This window comes from Homarus americanus, unplaced genomic scaffold (assembly GCF_018991925.1).
Source record: "Homarus americanus isolate GMGI-L3 unplaced genomic scaffold, GMGI_Hamer_2.0 scaffold38393, whole genome shotgun sequence".
In the NCBI taxonomy this organism is placed as follows: domain Eukaryota; kingdom Metazoa; phylum Arthropoda; class Malacostraca; order Decapoda; family Nephropidae; genus Homarus; species Homarus americanus.
This window is the reverse complement of record NW_024719307.1, coordinates 124734-143900: the sequence shown is the minus strand read 5'-3', so window position 1 is coordinate 143900 and position 19167 is coordinate 124734. Positions and strand designations below refer to the sequence as shown.

Sequence of the window (19167 nt, the reverse complement as noted above, 5' to 3'; positions counted from 1 at the left end):
TTTACTAAAAAACAAAAAACAAATTCCTTTAACATATTAGAGAAAAAAAGTTTCCTTAGCCAGTGGCTGCTTTCTAATATGAAAGCATAAATATATGTGTTTTGCTATAGACACATGACCTTACAGGTGTAAGTTAGGGGTAAAAGGTCTGGGTATCCACCTTTTTCATGCTCTAATTATCACACCCTTTTAATTTTTCAACAGATTACTTACTTAAAATAAGATTGAATATTAGTAAGTTGTATGAAAATAGCCTTTAAACTACTATGTATGAAGCAGCGAGCAACAATCACATAGTTAACTTGATACACCTGACACTTTAATTGCACCAGTACTAACTGAACAAAACTTCTTCTCCTGTCATAACGTTTTTGTTCAATCCAGAATGTGACGTCTAGCTTATACACTATACTTGAGAATAAATTGAATACAGGACGTGGGTGTCGGCAGATGTAAGTTGATTTTTCATTGTGCCGTATTTGTTTAGAAAAGAAAATACTTCCATTTATCAACACTAAATATTACCAGGAAAGATTTCTGTATTTTGTTGATAATGTGAAACCTAAGTGAAATTAGTGCATTGAAAATATTGTTGCCTCTAGTAACTTTTAGCTTTCCCTTACCCAAGTAAGATCAGGTTTACTTTATAAAATGTAAGATAGCATACTAGAGATATGCTTTATTAACTAAACTCACAATAATTTAACTGTTACTGGAGAATAAGTTCCTCCTATACAGTTGCAAATTCACTGGTAATAAGTGTATGAAAAATTTATGTAGTTCTGGTGAAAATTAGATAATCTCATCGGCTGACAGTTTATGATAATGACTTCAGTGACAAACTGTATGGTAAAGGCTACTATATATAATATTGCCTTAATTTAGCTTACATAAGAAGTGTTAAACTTGTTTGTTTGGCATCATCAGTGGAAGTGAAGATCAAGATAAATTGTGATTGTTGCTACAGATACTGGACAGTATAGTAGTTTGAATTTCCATTAAAATTTTAATACTGTATACTGAAATATACAATATTAAAAGAAATTACTGTATTTATTAAGAATATATATATATATATATATATATATATATATATATATATATATATATATATATATATATATATATATATATATATATATATATATATATATATATATATATATATATATATATATAGTAAAACATTGATAATTCGGACTCATTGGGGAAAATATAGAGGTTCGAAAGATATGATGTATGATGATTTTTATTATACAGTACTGTAGTTACAATACTGTGATGTACACTTAACCATTATGACTTGAATAGAGTATACTGTACAGGTATGTGCAATCAAGATGATAAGAAAAATTATATATATATACACACAGTATATAATTTATTTTATTTTTTTTTTTTTTACAGTAAAACTGCACAAATAAAGTAATAACTAAAAAAAATATTATATGGGAAAATGTGTGATGAAGACAGTAATCATTTAAGCTTGTTTTGTTATTGTGTGGACTGAACCTGTACTGTATTCTGCCATGGCCAGGGTGAACCTTGAGCTAGGATGGCTATTCTGAGTAATACTGAAAGATGTCTTGGCATGTTTAACTTCAGAATTTTTTAGCTAGAATTCATTGGCATGGACGTACTAAAGGTGGGGTGGGGCACCTTGAAGAAACTGTTAATCTTGAGCTCACTCACTCAAGCTGGGGCACATGCCTACCTTCACAGCAGATCAGTACAGCACATCCCAATTTCTCATTTACCCAAATGATGTGCCATGCTATCACATGACCCACATGTCAACCCTCTTAGTTGACTCGATGTTTCCTTTATGGCCACTGAGCCTGTGGGTACACGTATAATCATCAGATTGTCAGATAATTATGCCGAATCACTTAGATTATCTATGAGCTGGTCTTAATGAACAACTTGGTTATAACAAAGTGATTATTACATTGAAATTAAACATAAAAACAAGTTGGAATACATTACCCTAAAAGTTTCCAGTTTGCACGAAAATTTATTGAGGAGGTCAGATAGGGTCTAACTATTTTGGGGAGTCCAAGATACTAATGTCCAAACTGCTAATGTTTTACCATATACAGAGTGGCACTTAATTCACCTTACTGAGAAAAAATATATTACTGTACTTAAAGGTTCTCACTAAAGTGATTTCTGTGGCATATATATATATATATTATATATATATATATATATATATATATAAATAATACTGTAGTTGTGTGTATGTATGTATGTAAAATATGAAAATATATTATATTAAGAATAGATTGTAAGAAAGTGAAATGATAATACCTGTATAAACAATGGGTAAAGGAAAAAAATGTGAATGAAAGACATTTAAGAAAATGAACAGCACTAACCACACACTAATAATTATTAATTGTAAAGAGTATTTAGTAGTGTAGAAGAAAACAAAGAAAATCTGTAGTTAAGTACTAGAGTAAGCAAAAAAAAAATTTGAGTTAAAAAGTGTGAGAGGATGTAGATGATATAGATTGGATGAATGCAAATTTGAGGCATTGAGTAAAAGAAGTGGTGTGTTGGTGTTGCATGTACCTTTCCAAAAATATACATTTGTGACATTTGCAAAATAACTTTGAGGAATAACATCTGTGGGTTGTGACTGCTAATACAGCCATTCTCCCCCCTCCCCTGCGTCGCCCCCCACAGCCCCGCCGAAGATGGGACGGTGACAGTAGGGTTAGTTACACACACACTCGTCACCCACCTGCCATCCACACTCCTCACCCATCACCATATCACAGCTCCTCTTGTTCAATTTGCTATGTAGCATCCATTTAAGATTTGTGTCACCCAACTACAGGTGTATTAACTATTTGTATTTAATCAGTTTGGTTAAATAAGAAGTTTTTTTTTATTATTATTCTGTAAAATTTGGAAAGGCTCAGGGCCACTTAGGTAACATAGAATCATCTTTGTGCAGTACTTCTAACATTATTTATCTTATTAAGAGTTTTGAATACTTTATTTAAAGTATTAAAGTTGATAGAGGGGCTGATAATATGCATGTGGGAGCCTGGATGGAGTGGCTACTCTGTGCTGTTTGGAAGTTGCAGCCACTCTCACTCCTTTGCTGTCTGACCTGCACTATTCCTCCCTTACCTGACCTAACTTTATATTCTAGTGACATTCAAAATTACTGAAATAAATTGTATTAATAATATGAGTGTTAAGACTTTCTGTGATCATTTTCAACAAAAGTTGGTTGTGTTCACTTGTCCTCATATTTTCTAATGATAAGCATGATAGATGTGTAATATTGAAAGTCACCTGTACTTATCTTTTGGCCTCCCGTGTTTCAAGTTGGTTTTTTGTTTTATCACGGTGGTTTTGGTAAACCTAATATCTTGTGATTTCATATGTTTAAGCTGTAGTGCTTCATATTTGGTGTTTTGTATTTTTTTTGTGTCAAAGGTTAAAAGGTGAAAAATAAAATTAATCTTTCTCATTTAAAGATAATCTCAGATAGATTTGCCTAAATATTTGGAGAAAAATCTGTGTTGATTATTGGCTCAATTTTATCATCTATATTAAGAATTTTAGATGTATGTGCTTTTTTCACCTTAAGCATTGATTTCTTAATCCTCAGAATTACTAATGCAAATTAAGATTTTATAAGATATTGGATATTTGACCTCTGTCCTTTGACATTAGATTGATGCTTTCAACAGTACAATACAGTACAGTAAATGCACAAATAGATGTTTTGTGTCACAAACCACTCTGATGATAACAATTTGCAGTGATAATCCTTAGTGTATCCCTGCTATTTTGCACACTAATTGGCTGTAGACAGGAAGTGTACTATGTCATGTACGACTGTAATGCAGTGTTGTACAGTACTGTATAATGTGTACAATACGTGGCCAACAGGACGTGCCACCAGGTAGAGGCCCTAAGAAAACAGCAATAAATGTACCTTGCTATTATATTATTGAATGAGTAGAAAACTTATTTCAGTGTACAATAGAATCATGAGACTAATTGCCAGTAGCACTATAACTGAGAGTGGACAAAGTAAGAAGTCCAGTTGTTCTTATTCATAGGTGTTGTCAGTGGTTTAATTTCAGAACTTAGCTTACATCATACCGTATTAAAGCTGCATTTAAGCCATGAAATGCCTAAGGAATGCAGTCATATGAGTAGCCATATATATATATATATATATATATATATATATATATATATATATATATATATATATATATATATATATATATATATATATATATATATATATATATATATATATATATATATATATATATAATGAAAAGCTACACTTCATTTTTCTATCGTGGTATGAGGAGAATGTAATTTTCAAGACAATAGATAGTGTTTACTTATATAAATATAGTTTGAAAAGCTTATTTGTATTCTGTAACGCTTGCTAAATAATTATTGGAGAGAGCTGTACTTGTGGAATGTATGTTTCCACAATTGCCAAAATTTTATATTTGCTACCTGCTACATTTCGCTTACCTCTGTAATCCAATAGGACTAAGGAGCTTGTTGTAATGACTGTTGAAAAACAGCACAATATTTTCATATTTTTTTCAATGTTAATAAACTAAATATTGACTGTATAATAAATGAGAATATAAACGTAAGTCACAGGTTGTTAGCATATGATGGTGACCAATAAGTTCTCATCTGACATCATTCTATCTTCTATCCATAGCCAAGAACAAACTCAAGGCCAAATAGCCCCTAACGTACCATTTCCAACAAGGTTTGTTATATGATAAAGTAGTATAGAACATTGAATTTTATGGTAACTTAATCTAGAACAATTTCTCATTTATATAGATGCTAGAAATACACAACACATTTTGGATATTTTTATTGGCATATGGGTAATTAGACTGCCAGTGTTTTGGGTATTTCTTTTATTACCAATGGGAATTGTCATGCTTACTGCAGATAAGCATTTCACTGCAATTTTTCAATCATCTTGTTCACTAGTCACTTTTGCATTGTGCACCAGTAACTTGAAATGTCACAATTGTCTTTTATTAAAAAAAGAAGAAGAAATATTTGAAAACTATTTGAGTGAGTTTAGGTGTTCTGTATACCTTACTTTTTAACATAGCATTATATGTATTATAATGTTTATAGAGTACAGTACATTGCTGTAGCTTACAGATTTGTGGTTTTGAAATACCTGTACGTACTGTGTTGTCGCAAACAATGTCTTCATTCCAAGTTACTTATTATTGAATTCAAAACAACTGGGCATCTGTGAAGCATCTTGGGAGTGTGCATGGTAGTGTTATATCCTCCCCAAACAACTAGTGATTTGATCAATGTTATATCTGCAGTTTCTCTCATTTCCATACTAAGACTGAAACAAAAAGTCAACCCTTTTCTTCTGCAAATGTTGTTTCACAGACGTGGAGACAATTTTTTGTGCATACTATTTTCACACCTCTATTATGTCACTTTTCTTACTTGTTTAGAGATACTTTTTTCTTTTTGTCTTCTTGAATTATGTTCTTAACTGTCCTTCCTTATATACATAAAAATATGACTTGTCTGATAAGTGACTGAACACTGTGTTGTGTTTATTGTAATAACTATTGCATTTTGTTTGTGAGGAAAACTACAGTATGTTTTACTTAATTTTATTAACTAAACCACTTAATGTTGTATAACTTAAAGATAAGAAACTTCTATAAAGAAATGCCTAAATATATGACCAGGTACACTAAGTGTCATATTGGGGAGAACAAAACTTATATAGTTTTTTGGGGTCACTAGTTCTTTAGTTATGCCACATACATATGTGCACCCCAACCTTCTTTCCCCCCTACTTTTCCTAGGCATGAACAGAACCACAATGTTCCAACACCACAAAAGAAATCTTCACAGAGCCACAATTAGACTAGCATAATTCCTGTGCGTTTGGATGGTTTTTGTCACCCATGTTACATGAGTGTGTGTATGTATGCAAGGTGCCATGATTTCTTTTGTGCGTGAGTGAGCCCAGGCCCTGGCATGCCGGGTCTTGTTAGACCTGGCGTCGCCGTTCCCCCGACTCGGTGGACAGAGGTTCGGGTGGCCCCTACTATGCGGCGGCGCCACTTGTGATTATGATTATCATAACAATAATGGGTGGTGAGTCAACACCTCAGAGACAAGGTCACTCACCTAACCTATAAAGCAGTGATGGTATGCCCAGGGGACAACCACAACTTATGAAGAAGAAAAAAAAAACTAAGTCCCGCTCACAGAGGCACTATACCATAATTATCTTGCAAATAACTGCTACCAGGGATGCTCAGTAAAGTTCATAACTATACAGTTTGGACACTGAGGGTCTCTGGCAGGGTTGATATGTTAGCTTGCAGATGATGCTCTGATGAATATCTTTTTGTAACTAATTCAGCTGATGTGGTTGGGAACCTGTACCAGACCATGTGCTTCAACGTAATTTTAAACCATCTTGGATGCATTAGAAACTCATCAACATCAAGAATGATGCTTGGCAAAAATATCACAACTGCATGGCAGGTTTCATGAAAAGTGCATCGATCATGTCTACTTTGTTTCATTGATTAATTTTTGCTTGATGCATCTTTGTTTACCATTAATATTCATGACACCTTAGATTAAGGTTATAAATTACAAAGTATTAAAAAGAAGGAAAAAATAGATTGGTCCACAAACAGTACAGTACTGTATATTAGCTGCACTGTATAATGGTAGAGTTTACAGTATGTAGTTGATTGCTTTAGAGATGATATTACATGTTTAACATATGTTCTCAAAATGATTCATTATTGACTTATAAAACTCAGAGGATTTACAAGAGCTGATCAAATATGAGCTGTTTTAACATACTTTTTGAAAATAAGTCTCATTGTGTTTATAATTTGAAGTAATCTTCTATTGACTCCATTGTAATTATAAGACTGGTATCAGAATGATATATGGAGGCTTGGGAGCTTTTATCCCCTGCTGTAAATTTACACAGGGTCAGCCAGTGAATATTTTGGTACCATTTATGATATAATCTTGACTTGTTTAGTATATATATTTATATATACTGTAGTGCAATTTGTAACCAATTATAATATATTTACAAGGTTTCATCATTTTAATATTGAAGGATTTTATGAAATGACCTTCACATTTGAAAGAAACTGACTGATAATCATCCAAAACTGTAAAGAGTAACTCAGCCGACAACACTCAGATAATCCCTCCCATCTTTACATGCCATAACACAGTCTTTTAACACAGACCCGATGGCGTGGGTACCGTCCTGGCAGAAGAGAAGGAGCGCTTCCAGGTTATTAAGGAGAGGTTAAGAGTCTTACTAGAACACCAGATTACAAATTTCATGTAAGTAGAATAATGACAACTAGCCTCGCTGCTCTATCTTTACTGACAAATTTTTTTCTCTTTCATTTACTGTTAATTTCCTTCTTAAGTTGACATTATGTGTTTATTTTGTATTATTTTAATACATACATGTTACCTTATCAACAGGTATTGCTTCCCATTTGGTCGACCAGAAGGTGCCCTTAAAGCCACATTATCCTTACTTGAGCGGGTAAGATATCTATATACATTCTGTATTTTTGCTTTTAAAATTAATCATATAGAATGAGAGAATAAAAATGATAAGGTGAGGTGAGAATTTATATGTTATTATTAATTATAAATTATAGGATGTCAAATATGTTGTTGAATTTGTCTGCACCCTTAAATATAATCTGTAGGCAATTCTTCAATGAGGAATATTAGAGAAAACGTGTCATATATCCTGACAGTAACAATTTCTTTGTTAAGAGAGAGGGATTGTGTGTCCAATAAGATTACAATGGAAGTTGTTCTCATTTAATCAAATGTCTTAAGCTGTCTCAAAACTTGGTCAGTAAACTCTTTAAATACTTGGGGAATATCATCAGAATCCAGGTAAGTCAGGAAGGCCAAGAATACAACATTAAGGTTTGGGGGTGGGGGAAGGAGGGTAGTAAACACTGCTATGCACCTCAAGTGTGAAATGTTACAGGAAAGGTGCACAGTATATGGGAGGGGAGTTCCCCTCCTCTAGCGAGAGGGGATGTGAAGTCTTCTAAAAAGAATTGATAATTAATAAATCACAGGTGACACAATCTGTTTTGTTCTGTATATAGTACTGTGTGTGTATCAATTTTTACTTGTGTGGTGTAGGTACGCTGTCTCTCTCTCCATTACATAAGTAAACTGCAGCATTCTTATGATATATTCTGGAATTCTCCCGTGAACATGGATATCATAACTATTGTTAGCAAGGGCTGGGTCTAATAGAAAATAATGGGCTTTGGAAGTGAACCCCTGAGAGGCATACCTAAAGGGTTTGTGCTATACAGTAGGTACAGGCATCCCCCGCATTACGGAAGGGTTCCGTTCCCGGAAAATTGACCGTATTGCGAAATTCCGTAACGCGAAACCTATTTTCCCATTGACTTCCATTATGAAACTGGAGATGCATTCCTAAGGATTTTTTTTTGGCCCCCAAAAAGTAATTCAAGCACTTTTATTAATGAAAATAAACATTTATAAACACATACAATACAATACATTAAATAATTTATGATATACCTTCTTAAAACACCAATTTAGGGGTTAATATTGCATAATATTGCATTATACAGCTATGTGTATGTTTATTTGAGTGCCCCGTCATAGGAGTCAGTTATCTCTCACTTCAAAGCCGCCTGAGTCGTCCAGTTTCTCTTAATCTTAAGAGTGCACCAGGGACTACTGTTTTATTTTTAAGTGGTGACAGAATTTGATATTGCAACTGGGGTTGCATTTGTTGAGTCAACTTAGTTATGTCTGATTACAGTTGGAATATTCAAGATCCATTGTGAGTGATGTTTAAAGCTTCAACTGTCTTTATGGCGGGTAAAACTTGTCAGTCTGAATGGCATGTGTGAGACCTTGTGTTTGTACAACTGCTAAATATATAAATATATAATGTTATGGTAATTATCAGAAACACACATAGGCATGACGAGGATTATTACAAAGTGATGAAAAGGATACTGTATAGTGGGTAGTCCACAAAACATGTGCTAGCCATGTCTCTATACAGTATTACCCCGCCTAACGCAGTTTCACTTAACGCGTTTTATCATATACGCGGTGCCTCGCGAGAGCTGAACTTTCACTTAACGAGGAATTTTTCATCATATACGCGGGAAGCGGCGCGGGCACGATGCGCACAAGGTCGCCCAGTCATCAAAACATTACCGAGTTCTTCACCCGCCACCCACCACAGCCGGCCCAAGTCAGTGATAGTGATAATTATTGTGAGGATATGGACTTATATGGCCTTTGAGGGGTTTGACAAAGAGGCCCTGCAAGCCTCTGTGGTGGATAGTGATACAATTGATACAAGTGATACAGGTGAGGGCCAATAATCTGCCCTCTGCCTCGGAACCAACCCCCCATCCCCGTGTGCCCAGCCATCTTTTCTACTAATGCAAGTGTTAAAAAACCTAATATTATTGATATTTCTCTTAATTATTAATTGTGTGTGCATACCATCATAAAGTTAAGATAAAATTTTTACTACAACATAGTTGTGTGTCGTCAAAAAGTGGAGTTTGGGGGTCGGGCCAGTCTCTATTGGAATTAATCCCATATGTTCTGTTGTTCACTTAACGCGGTACCCTGTGGGTTCAATTGACCGCGTTAAGCGGGGTACTACTGTATTTGAGTGCCCCGTCATAGGAGTCCGTTTTCTCTCACTTCAAGGCCGCCTGAGCCGTCCGGTTTCTCTTAATCTTAAGAGTGCACCAGGGACTACTGTTTTATTTTTAAGTGGTGACAGAATTTGATATTGCAACTGGGGTTGCAATTGTTGAGTCAACTTAGTTATGTCTGATTACAGTTGGAATATTCAAGATCCATTGTGAGTGATGTTTAAAGCTTCAACTGTCTTTATGGTTGGTAAAATTTGTCAAGTATGTCAGTCTGAATGGCATGTGTGAGGCCTTGTGTTTGTTAAAATTTACCCCAATTTCCGTAAGGGCGGATTTACGGGCCGTAACGCGAAATTATTGGTCATAATTTACAAATTCCGTAGGATGCCTGTACTGTATTAGGAATAATTATGGAAAACTGTGTTATGGAGCAGTACCTCTGGACACTGGCATTGATGCTTTCCTTGGAATTGCTACTCCACTTAACAACACAAATGTGCATGAAGTTTTTATGCCTTAACGTTTTCATACGTATATCTGTGTGTGATCAATTAATTTCCCCTTTTTTTTCTTCATGATACAATAAACTAATGGGTAGAGAATGTAAACATAAGAGCTAAGCCTATCAAAGTAGGTTCATACTACAGTATTTCATACATCTGTGCAACAATTCTGTACATATTTTTATTCTAATAATTAAATTATAACCACATACCTGTACAGGGTATATGTGCAATATAAGGAGGCCATGTTTCCCTATACGTACTGTAGTTCTCTCTTAAAAAATTAGCCATGTGTGAAGAAAAGGACACTTTAAGAATGCAGTACTGTACAGTTGAGTCTGGACTTACGTGGTTTTTGTTTACGTGTTTGGTCATTTACGCGGTGCCTTGCTAGAATGAAATGCTTTAATTACGCAGTAAATTTGGTCATTTACGCGGGTGAAGTATAATTTGTTTATTTACTGAAGATATTTGTTTTAGTTCATAAAATTCATACAAATTACCCGGCCAGAATATAATTTACATTGCTGGAATTCTTATAAGATTGTGATTATTTTAAATATAAACATCATGGAATTTGCATTAGACATACAAATTTTAGATTTAATGTAAGAATTTTGATTAGAAAGTGCCAAAATTTTATCTTTTGTGCAAAATATATGACGTTTATATTCCAAATATTTCTGGTCTTGCAAGGAATCCAGCAATGTCAATTATATTATTCTAACTTTAGTCTGAGGTATTATTTATTACTAAACATGTAAGCCTAGTGTTTTCACCCAAACATTTCTCAGAGAGGGAGGAGCCAGCGTGAGGAGTTGGGCCCATTATTTGAAGGGACATTAACCAGTGACTGTATTTCTCTTAAATATTAATTGTGTGTGCATACCATCATGAAATTAAGATGTTATTTTTACTACAACGTAGGTATTGTGTCGGCGGAAAAAGTGGAGTTTGGGGGTTGGCCCAGTCTCTATTTCAATTACCCGGTAATCCCATATGTTCTGTTATTTCATTTACGCGTTTCTCGTTTTACGCGGTACTCAGCGGGTTCAATTGACCGCGTAAATGAAGACCCAACTGTATACAGAACAATGAACAGATGGTGAAGGTAAAAGCAAATATTTTGCATTTACAGTACTGTACCTTTCTTGGTTTTAGTTCCAATCCTGGATGGAAATTCACTGTTAAGTAAATGGCCAAAAACAATGTTAGGTTGATTTATTAATACAGTATCCGGTAAGTGTAAAAAGTAATTTATTTGTAGTTGTGGTATAAACAGTCTCGGGTTTTTACACTGCCTACCTGCAGAGATAAAATCAGGTTCACTGTCATTTACAGTCAGTCCTCAACTTACGACGGGGTTAGGGACCGACGACCAGGTCGTAAGTCGAAAATTCGAAAATAGTACTGTACATAGAAAATCTAAAATGGGTGTCTCTTTTTTGTCTCAGCACCACAAGAACTCTTACACTTGCCAGCCATTTTGAAGGGAATTACAAACGAAAATTTTGTCGGTACACAGCGCGATCACTAACGTCGGGACTCCAAAATACGTAATTTGAAAAATATATTATACGACTGCGGCGGTCTAAGTCGAGGAGTACCTGCATTTAATGTACATGGAACATTGATGTTTTGTTTCTTAATGGTAAATATGAATACAGTGTTTATTACTGGTATTTAAAGATGAATAAAATCTTTATTACATTGTTTTCTTTACTGAAAGAAAACTCTTTCTGTCTACTCAGAGAAATAATGTTTTATGGAACATTGATATTTTGCTCCTTAAACTGTGGCCTTGAAAAAATTTGGTGATCACTGTATGTGCAAAAATTGTTTTGTTTTGTTTTTCAATTTGTAAATAATAATAAAATTTCTAATGAAATTATTAATAATCATGCAGAATAATTACCATATACCTTTACTGCACTGGTATTCACAGAATTTTTTCTTTACTGCTTTATTGATGTTTGTTTCCATTTAATAAGACTAAATAATCTGATGGTCTTCAGGCTACAAATCACACCAGAAGTGGTGCACTTCATGGCCAAGATCATCCAAATTTTAACTTTCTGTTCGAAATTAAACATCGCCCTCTTCTATTTTTCACTTGAACTGAAATGAGAAGCAACTGTTGGTAAGTGGTGCATGTGATAAATTCAGGAGGAATTGTGGAAGAGGAAGTATCCTTGACTGAATGACACTGTGACTGTAACAGGGAAAGTGAGTATGGTACTGTACAGGTATTGTAATTCTATTAGTGGGGCGGTTGATATAAAATGTTTCTACCTAAAATGTTTCTACCTTGGCTTTTCTTGTGATATCTAGGAAAATGGTAGTAATTAAGTTAATTTTGAAATAAAGAAATCAAAGTACAGTATAAAGTCGCAAAATTGCCCAAGTATACTGTACTGTATTTGTATTTCAAGTGCCGGCACAGTAGAGAAATTTTTTTTACCAGACATCAGGTGACCTTTGGTCCAGACATTTCTGTGGTTGAAAGTGCTGACCTCTATACTCCGTACTGTTGTAATATCAATATTTGAATATTTTGTCATAGGTGCTGATGAAGGATATAGTGACGCCCGTGCCGCCCGAAGAGGTGAGAGGCATGATCAAAAAGTGCCTAGAAAATGCTGCTCTCCTCAACTATACTCGTCTTTCTGCCGAAACCAAAATTGAGGGTAAGTGTATGTATACTTTTGTATTAATTGAAATTTAGAAACTAAATCATATAGATTTGCATTAATTGACACCTGTAGGTAAAAAAGTTAAAATTCCCTTGAACATGGAAGTCATGCCCAACTTGTGTTCTGGAATTTGTGATTGTTTACTGATGGTTCATCATCCTCATCATTCATGATGGTTGCTCTAATATATATTATTAGAAAGAAAATATAAATACTTGTTTATGACTATTATCGTGACGATAGTCTCGTTATAAGTGTGCTTGCCATATCCATGATATTACCAGCTCTTCATGTACAGTACTGATCATTGCATCTGTATTACAATGTAACAATCTTGCCAACACATAGCTGGTCCCATTAACTCTACAGTACAGATAAAATGGTCTCCAAGTGATACAGATGTTGATATCCAGTGCAGAGACTACAAGACCATGTTTATTTTCCCAGGAAAACCATTTTCCACTACACCTGATCACTGACAAATAGTTTATACATTTATTCCTAGGGATTTTGTCTATAATTGCCACTATGGTTACCCAGTCAAGCATGTTTTTGAACTTGTGAAGATTCTGACTTATCATTTTTTTTTATGAGGGTAAGAATAATAAATTCACCCATTATTTAAAGATATATTCAATTCGTATAGGTCAATGTCATAGCTGAGAGAATTTTTTATATCTGTAAAGTACAGACAGTCCTTGCTATAAGAAAGGGATGCATTCTGTGGAAGTCTTGCACAACACAAAAGTTAGTAGATGTTCATTTATGCAACCTACCAATAGCAGAAATCACTCCATGTGAAGGACAGATCCCTGACCTTAAGACCTGGATTGACAAAAAAAGTAGTACAGGTTGTACCTCTCTAGTCCGGCAACCTCGGGACCTGACCGGTGCCGGACCATGGAAATTGCCGGACCATGGAAATTCACCCTTTTCCTGGATAGATAGTGACTTGTGCTTATGCTTGGAAGCACTAGCACCACTTTCTCTGCATCATGGTCTCTTTGAAGACATATTGAAGGGTTAAATGTCGTATAGTAGCTTCTCAAATTTCGCGAGTTTTTAATTCTTAACGTATTTTATTGGAACACAAAAAAATAAATAAATAAAAATTTTGACGGCGGAAACTTGAATTTCGACGGGTTTGAACAGCCCGCCAACGTGCAGACGACGTGCATAATCGTGTAAACAGCGTCATTTCTCTTATGTACAAAAGATTCATTATTGTTTATTACTGAATGTCTTTTTTATTGAATTAATGTTTATGTGTGCAAAATGAGCAATACAATTCATTAATAATACGTAGAATATTAAAACACACGAGGAAATGACACAGCATTGTTTTCGTTGATTACAAAACCAGTGACTGACTGGTTCTACATATAAAACTGAAGAAAATAAGACCTTGGCTGTAGCTGTAGTAAAATTAATATGGTTGTTTTAAGTAATGTTATTTAATGTTAATAAATGGAACAATAGAAGTAGCTAACGATAATGGTAAAGAAAAAAGAGAGATCGCGTATGTATGTGCGCACACGTGAAAACATATCGTCATTACTTTACATAAGAATATGAAAGCAACACTTATTTACTGTTCATATATATTTTAATTAATGTTTCTGAATTTGTTTTTATTGAATTAATGTTTGTGTGTGCAAAATTAACAATACAATTTATTAATAATACGTGGAATATTAGAGGAGACGAGACGGCTGCCGGCATTGTTTATGTTAAAGCTTACAAAACCAGTGACTGATTGGTTCTACATATAAAACTGAAGAAAATAAGACCCTGATTTTAGCTGTAGTAAAATTAATGTAAAAAAATTAATATGGTTGTTTGAAGTACCTGTAATGTTATTTAATGTTAATAAATGGAACAATATAAGTAGCTAACCATTAATGGTAAAAAAAAAGTGAGACTGCGCGTATGTAAGTGCGCACATGTGAAAACATATCGTCATTACTCTACATAAGAATATGAAAGCAACACTTATTTACTGCTCATATATATTGAAGGGTTAAATGTTGTACTCTGTATAGACAAGCAGAGAGAGAGAGAGCAGCCGAACTGCCGGATGTAAACAAACCTTAATTTCCCGCGGCTTTTTTTTTTTTTTTTTTTAAGGGGATTAGCCCACCCGGGCATAGGTCACTGACCCACATTGGGGCCTGAGGGGCAAAAATTTAATACTCCTGTAATAATAATAATAATTCAAAAAAAAAAAAAACTGCCTATCTACCTATTGGACAAACTAAAGTCGTTCCGGACCATGTGAGTTTCCGGACCACAGAATGCCGGACTAGAGAGGTACAACCTGTACCTGCACATTGAACCCTATTTAGTGGAGTGTCGCAGGTTGTAGTGTTTTGGTGTGGCCCAAAGCAGCTTCGGCACTACTTTTGAAATTGGCATGACAGAAAAAAATGCACTTCAACAAAAACATGTAGGGCATAGTGAATATTTTCTCTGATTTATAGACTTCATATAATGTATTCAAAAATATTAAAACGGGAGAGGGTATAGACGGTGGAAGATCCAGCTAAAGCATAAGGGGGGATCTATAAAAACGGGCACCCCATGAAAACTTATTTTAATATGCACATTATCACATATGACTGTATGCTGCACTTCAGTGACCACTAGAAACAAAGTATTTCTTACAGATGGAAGAAAATGTATATCATTGGAACTATTTTATTTAATACTAACATAAATACAATATAACTACCAAACAATATATGCATGCCCCTGCATATATGTCATAATTGTGTATTAAAGGCATGTAATACTTTATCCTCTTTGCCATTGATCGATCTGTTAGCCACTTGAATGGCCAGTCACATCTCTGTTGTCACTGTACTGGGCATGCACTGGTTCCAGAATGTATCTGAACATTCAGTCCTGCTCATCATTTGTTGCAACCCATTTCTTGAAATTCTGAGATTTTTTTTACTTTGTCAACTGCTGTATGTTATGTTTCATATGCAATGGTCACTTACGTGTCCTGGAGCCATATTAGGTTTGGTCTTGGGTATGTAAACTCCCCTTTCACTTAACATGGATTTGTTCAATGTGGATTCACTTGAGCGTGGTTTTTTTATTACTACCCAGTATTGCATGACATGCTCGAACATGGGTTGAGCCAGGCTAACGTGGGGAAATTCAGCTGAATGTGGCCAGGTAGAAATGTTTTGGTTGGGCCAACGATCGATTTTATTACAGTCCATGGGTAATGTCACTGACCAGCAGTCGAGCAAGCAGTGTGTGATGATTAATTGCCCAAAATTGTCATTTGTATCTGTGACAAGTGAGATACCACAGGGCAGTGTATTGAGCCTGTTGTAGTTTGTTTATTTCATAAATGACATGGCAGAAGTTATACACTCCTCCATACAAATGTTCATGGACGATGCCAAGTTATTCAGGAAAATTAAAAACCAAACAGACTGTGAAGAGTTAAAGAAAGATCTCTGTCAGGTTCATGTTTGGTCAGAAGAATGGCTGTTAAGTTACAATGTCATGTCATGAAATGCAAGAGGCTGCACCTAGGTCATACCAACAGTAAGGAGGCATGTCACATGTTCCAGCAGGATGAAGAAGCAACATTAACAGATACCAAATGTGAAAAGGACCCGGGTGTTATGTTGACAATGAACTAAGTTCTCAGACCATTGTGAGAAGAAGGTGAATCAAGCAAGTAATCTAGTGGGTCTTATAAGAAGGGTGATCGGATACCTTGATGGTCTGATCCTCATAACGATCTTCAAAGGTGAGATCAGTTGATTAAAAGTGTTCAAGGAGGGCCACCAGACTGGTACTTGTGCTACAGCACCTCAGGTACCCAGAGTGATTAAAATGCCTGCAGTTGTCAGGCTTATGCAATAGGCAGGCAAAGAGTGACTTAAAAGAAGTTTATAAACATCTCAGAGGGTGCTACTCAGTTGAGTGTTTATACCTGGAGCTGGTAGATACCCACCCCACTAAGGGTCACAGTTTAAAGCTGAAGAAGCCACAATTTCAGAAAAGTGCTAGGACAAACTTTTTTTGGAGTGAGAGATGTGAACTCTTGGAATAACCTTCCAGAGAGTGTTATGACAGCACTGAGTGCAATCTCATTGAAGACCAGACTTGATCAACACTGGCACAGATACAATAGATTCTGAAGCCAGTACTTGTTAAGAGTGTGGAACAGAGACATGACCGACTGCTCAAGCACCTAATGAGCTGATCAATGGTGAAGAGGATAAAGTAAAGTAAAGCATATTGTGTCATCGGGCTATGAGGAATAAAATTTGCGTGATGCAAATTGAGGTCATCAGCTAGCAAAGAGGTGAAGTATGCTTGACACACATTGTTTCATCTGCCTAGAAGGGGCTGAGATCTGCATGACACATACTGTGTCATTGGCCTCTGAGGGGGTATTATTTGCACTGCATACCCAGCCTGTGAGAGGGTTAAGGTGAAATGTGAGCAATTACAGAAAGCGAGAAATATATAGCCTTACAATCCTCTCTGAAGTGCTCATCAGGGTAGTAGTAAACCCACAATGAAACTAAAGACATTGTATCATGATGGGACAATCAGACTTAACAGGAATCATATTAGTGTTAGTTTATTTTTGCCCTTTGAGTGAACTGGTTCAATATACAGTAATTAACTGTGTAATCCTCAGAGAGGTTCCACTATGTCCCAAACCGAAAATAAATAGCACATAATAATCACTGCCACGAGATTATGATGTGCAGATCTAATCAACCTAAAGGTGATATAACTAATACATATAAAATCATAGATAAATTAAAACTTCATCCGAGTGGATGCAAACCTTGGCCACAAACCATTAACAGGGAAGGGTAAATATCAAATTAGTAATTCTGTTAATATTAATTAATATACATTAGTAACTGTTGAAGATTGTCTCACACCATCATTTTCTTGAACCCCAAATAACCTCGTCAGGTTTTTTATTACCAAAAAAACCTATTACCATGGGCAACACTTGGTAAATTTAGGTAGGATTTCCACTAAAAGTTTTTCATTTAGATCTTCTCCCATAACGATCATTTCTACCAAGTTTGGTGCATGTATGCATACCCATTATAGGGTTATTTTGGGAACACAAACACTCTCAAAAACAATTACCTGCCCTACAGTTGCAGGCAGTGTAATGAATCCATCTCAAAGATGGAAATTTCCTAAAATTCGACTCCAGATTCTCTCCTGTGGGAGCCTCAGATTCTCTCCTCTGGGAGCCTCAGTATCCTCCTGGAAGCCCAAGGTTAGACCACACATCTGGAATAACACTGTTGCATTGTGAAGTGAAGGGGTTAAGATTTCCCAGGGCCATCAGTGCTGGTAACAAACTGGTTCAAATGACACTTGTGTAAAAAAAGGAGGACTAATTTAGATAGATATGTATTAAGCAAAGTTATCATACAATTTCACATTGCTTTTACATGTAAAGAAAGCCCAAGGTCATGTTAGTTATTTAGTTCTATGTGTTTGATTCCAACAAAATGTCATCATGAACCCTAAAAAAAATGGTGATAATAGATGATTGATGAGCTCAGTTTGTGCCTAACGACAGTGATTATCTTTATACTCAATATTTTTCCTCGCTATAATTTTTAAGGTTGATGCCTGATTTCTGCACAGGTGATTTTTTGCAACTCTTGGTGCAGGGGCAGATCTGGGAATACCATAAGAGGGGAGGGGGGGGGGAACATGGCGAGTGCAGCAAGCCCACCCAGCTGGGGATTTTTGAGGAGGGCGCTGCAAGCCTCCCCAGAAATTTTTTTGAAATTTGACCAATATCATGGGCATTTTGAGGCCATTTTGAAGCCATGCACACTTGATATTAGGAGATATTCTGAAGTCAATAGTAAATACTTTTTACTAAACAAAAATGCCTGCGTACAATACTGCATTAAAGAAAAAGTATTGTCATTTTCTGATGAACGGGGAGAGGTTCGGACCCCCAGGACCCCCCTGGATCTGCCCTTGTGGTAACTTTTCCTTCCCCATATTAGTTCTTTCCCATATCCATCCCTTCACCAGTAAAAATTTTTGTCATCATGTAGGAAGTATCTAACAATTCCAGTGATGGGTTGCACGGAAAGATCTCTTGCTGCAGTAGTGACACCCGAGAAAAATAAGTTATATATTATGGGAATCGGAGAGTGATTGAAAAGCTGGTAGATTCACTTGCAGACTATGTAATCATCAGTG

General features: G+C 35.5%; 1 protein-coding gene across 24 annotated transcripts in view; it reads left to right on the top strand.

Moving 5' to 3' along the window:
* Window positions 1-19167, top strand: part of LOC121859966 (calcium-dependent secretion activator-like) — a 381073-nt gene that overhangs the window by 240229 nt on the left and 121677 nt on the right. For 21 of the 24 annotated variants that reach the window (XR_006087793.1, XM_042356936.1, XM_042356930.1 and 18 more), the window contains 5 exons: window positions 2689-2718; window positions 4721-4771; window positions 7285-7386; window positions 7534-7597; window positions 12807-12930. Coding sequence is in view for 23 of the 24 variants with exons in the window: in XM_042356936.1 (XP_042212870.1) it covers window positions 2689-2718; window positions 4721-4771; window positions 7285-7386; window positions 7534-7597; window positions 12807-12930 (371 nt within the window). In the remaining variant the exon portion in view is untranslated. The remainder of the gene's footprint in view (window positions 1-2688; window positions 2719-4720; window positions 4772-7284; window positions 7387-7533; window positions 7598-12806; window positions 12931-19167) is intronic. The other 3 variants (XM_042356934.1, XM_042356935.1, XM_042356940.1) reach the window with 3 other exon arrangements.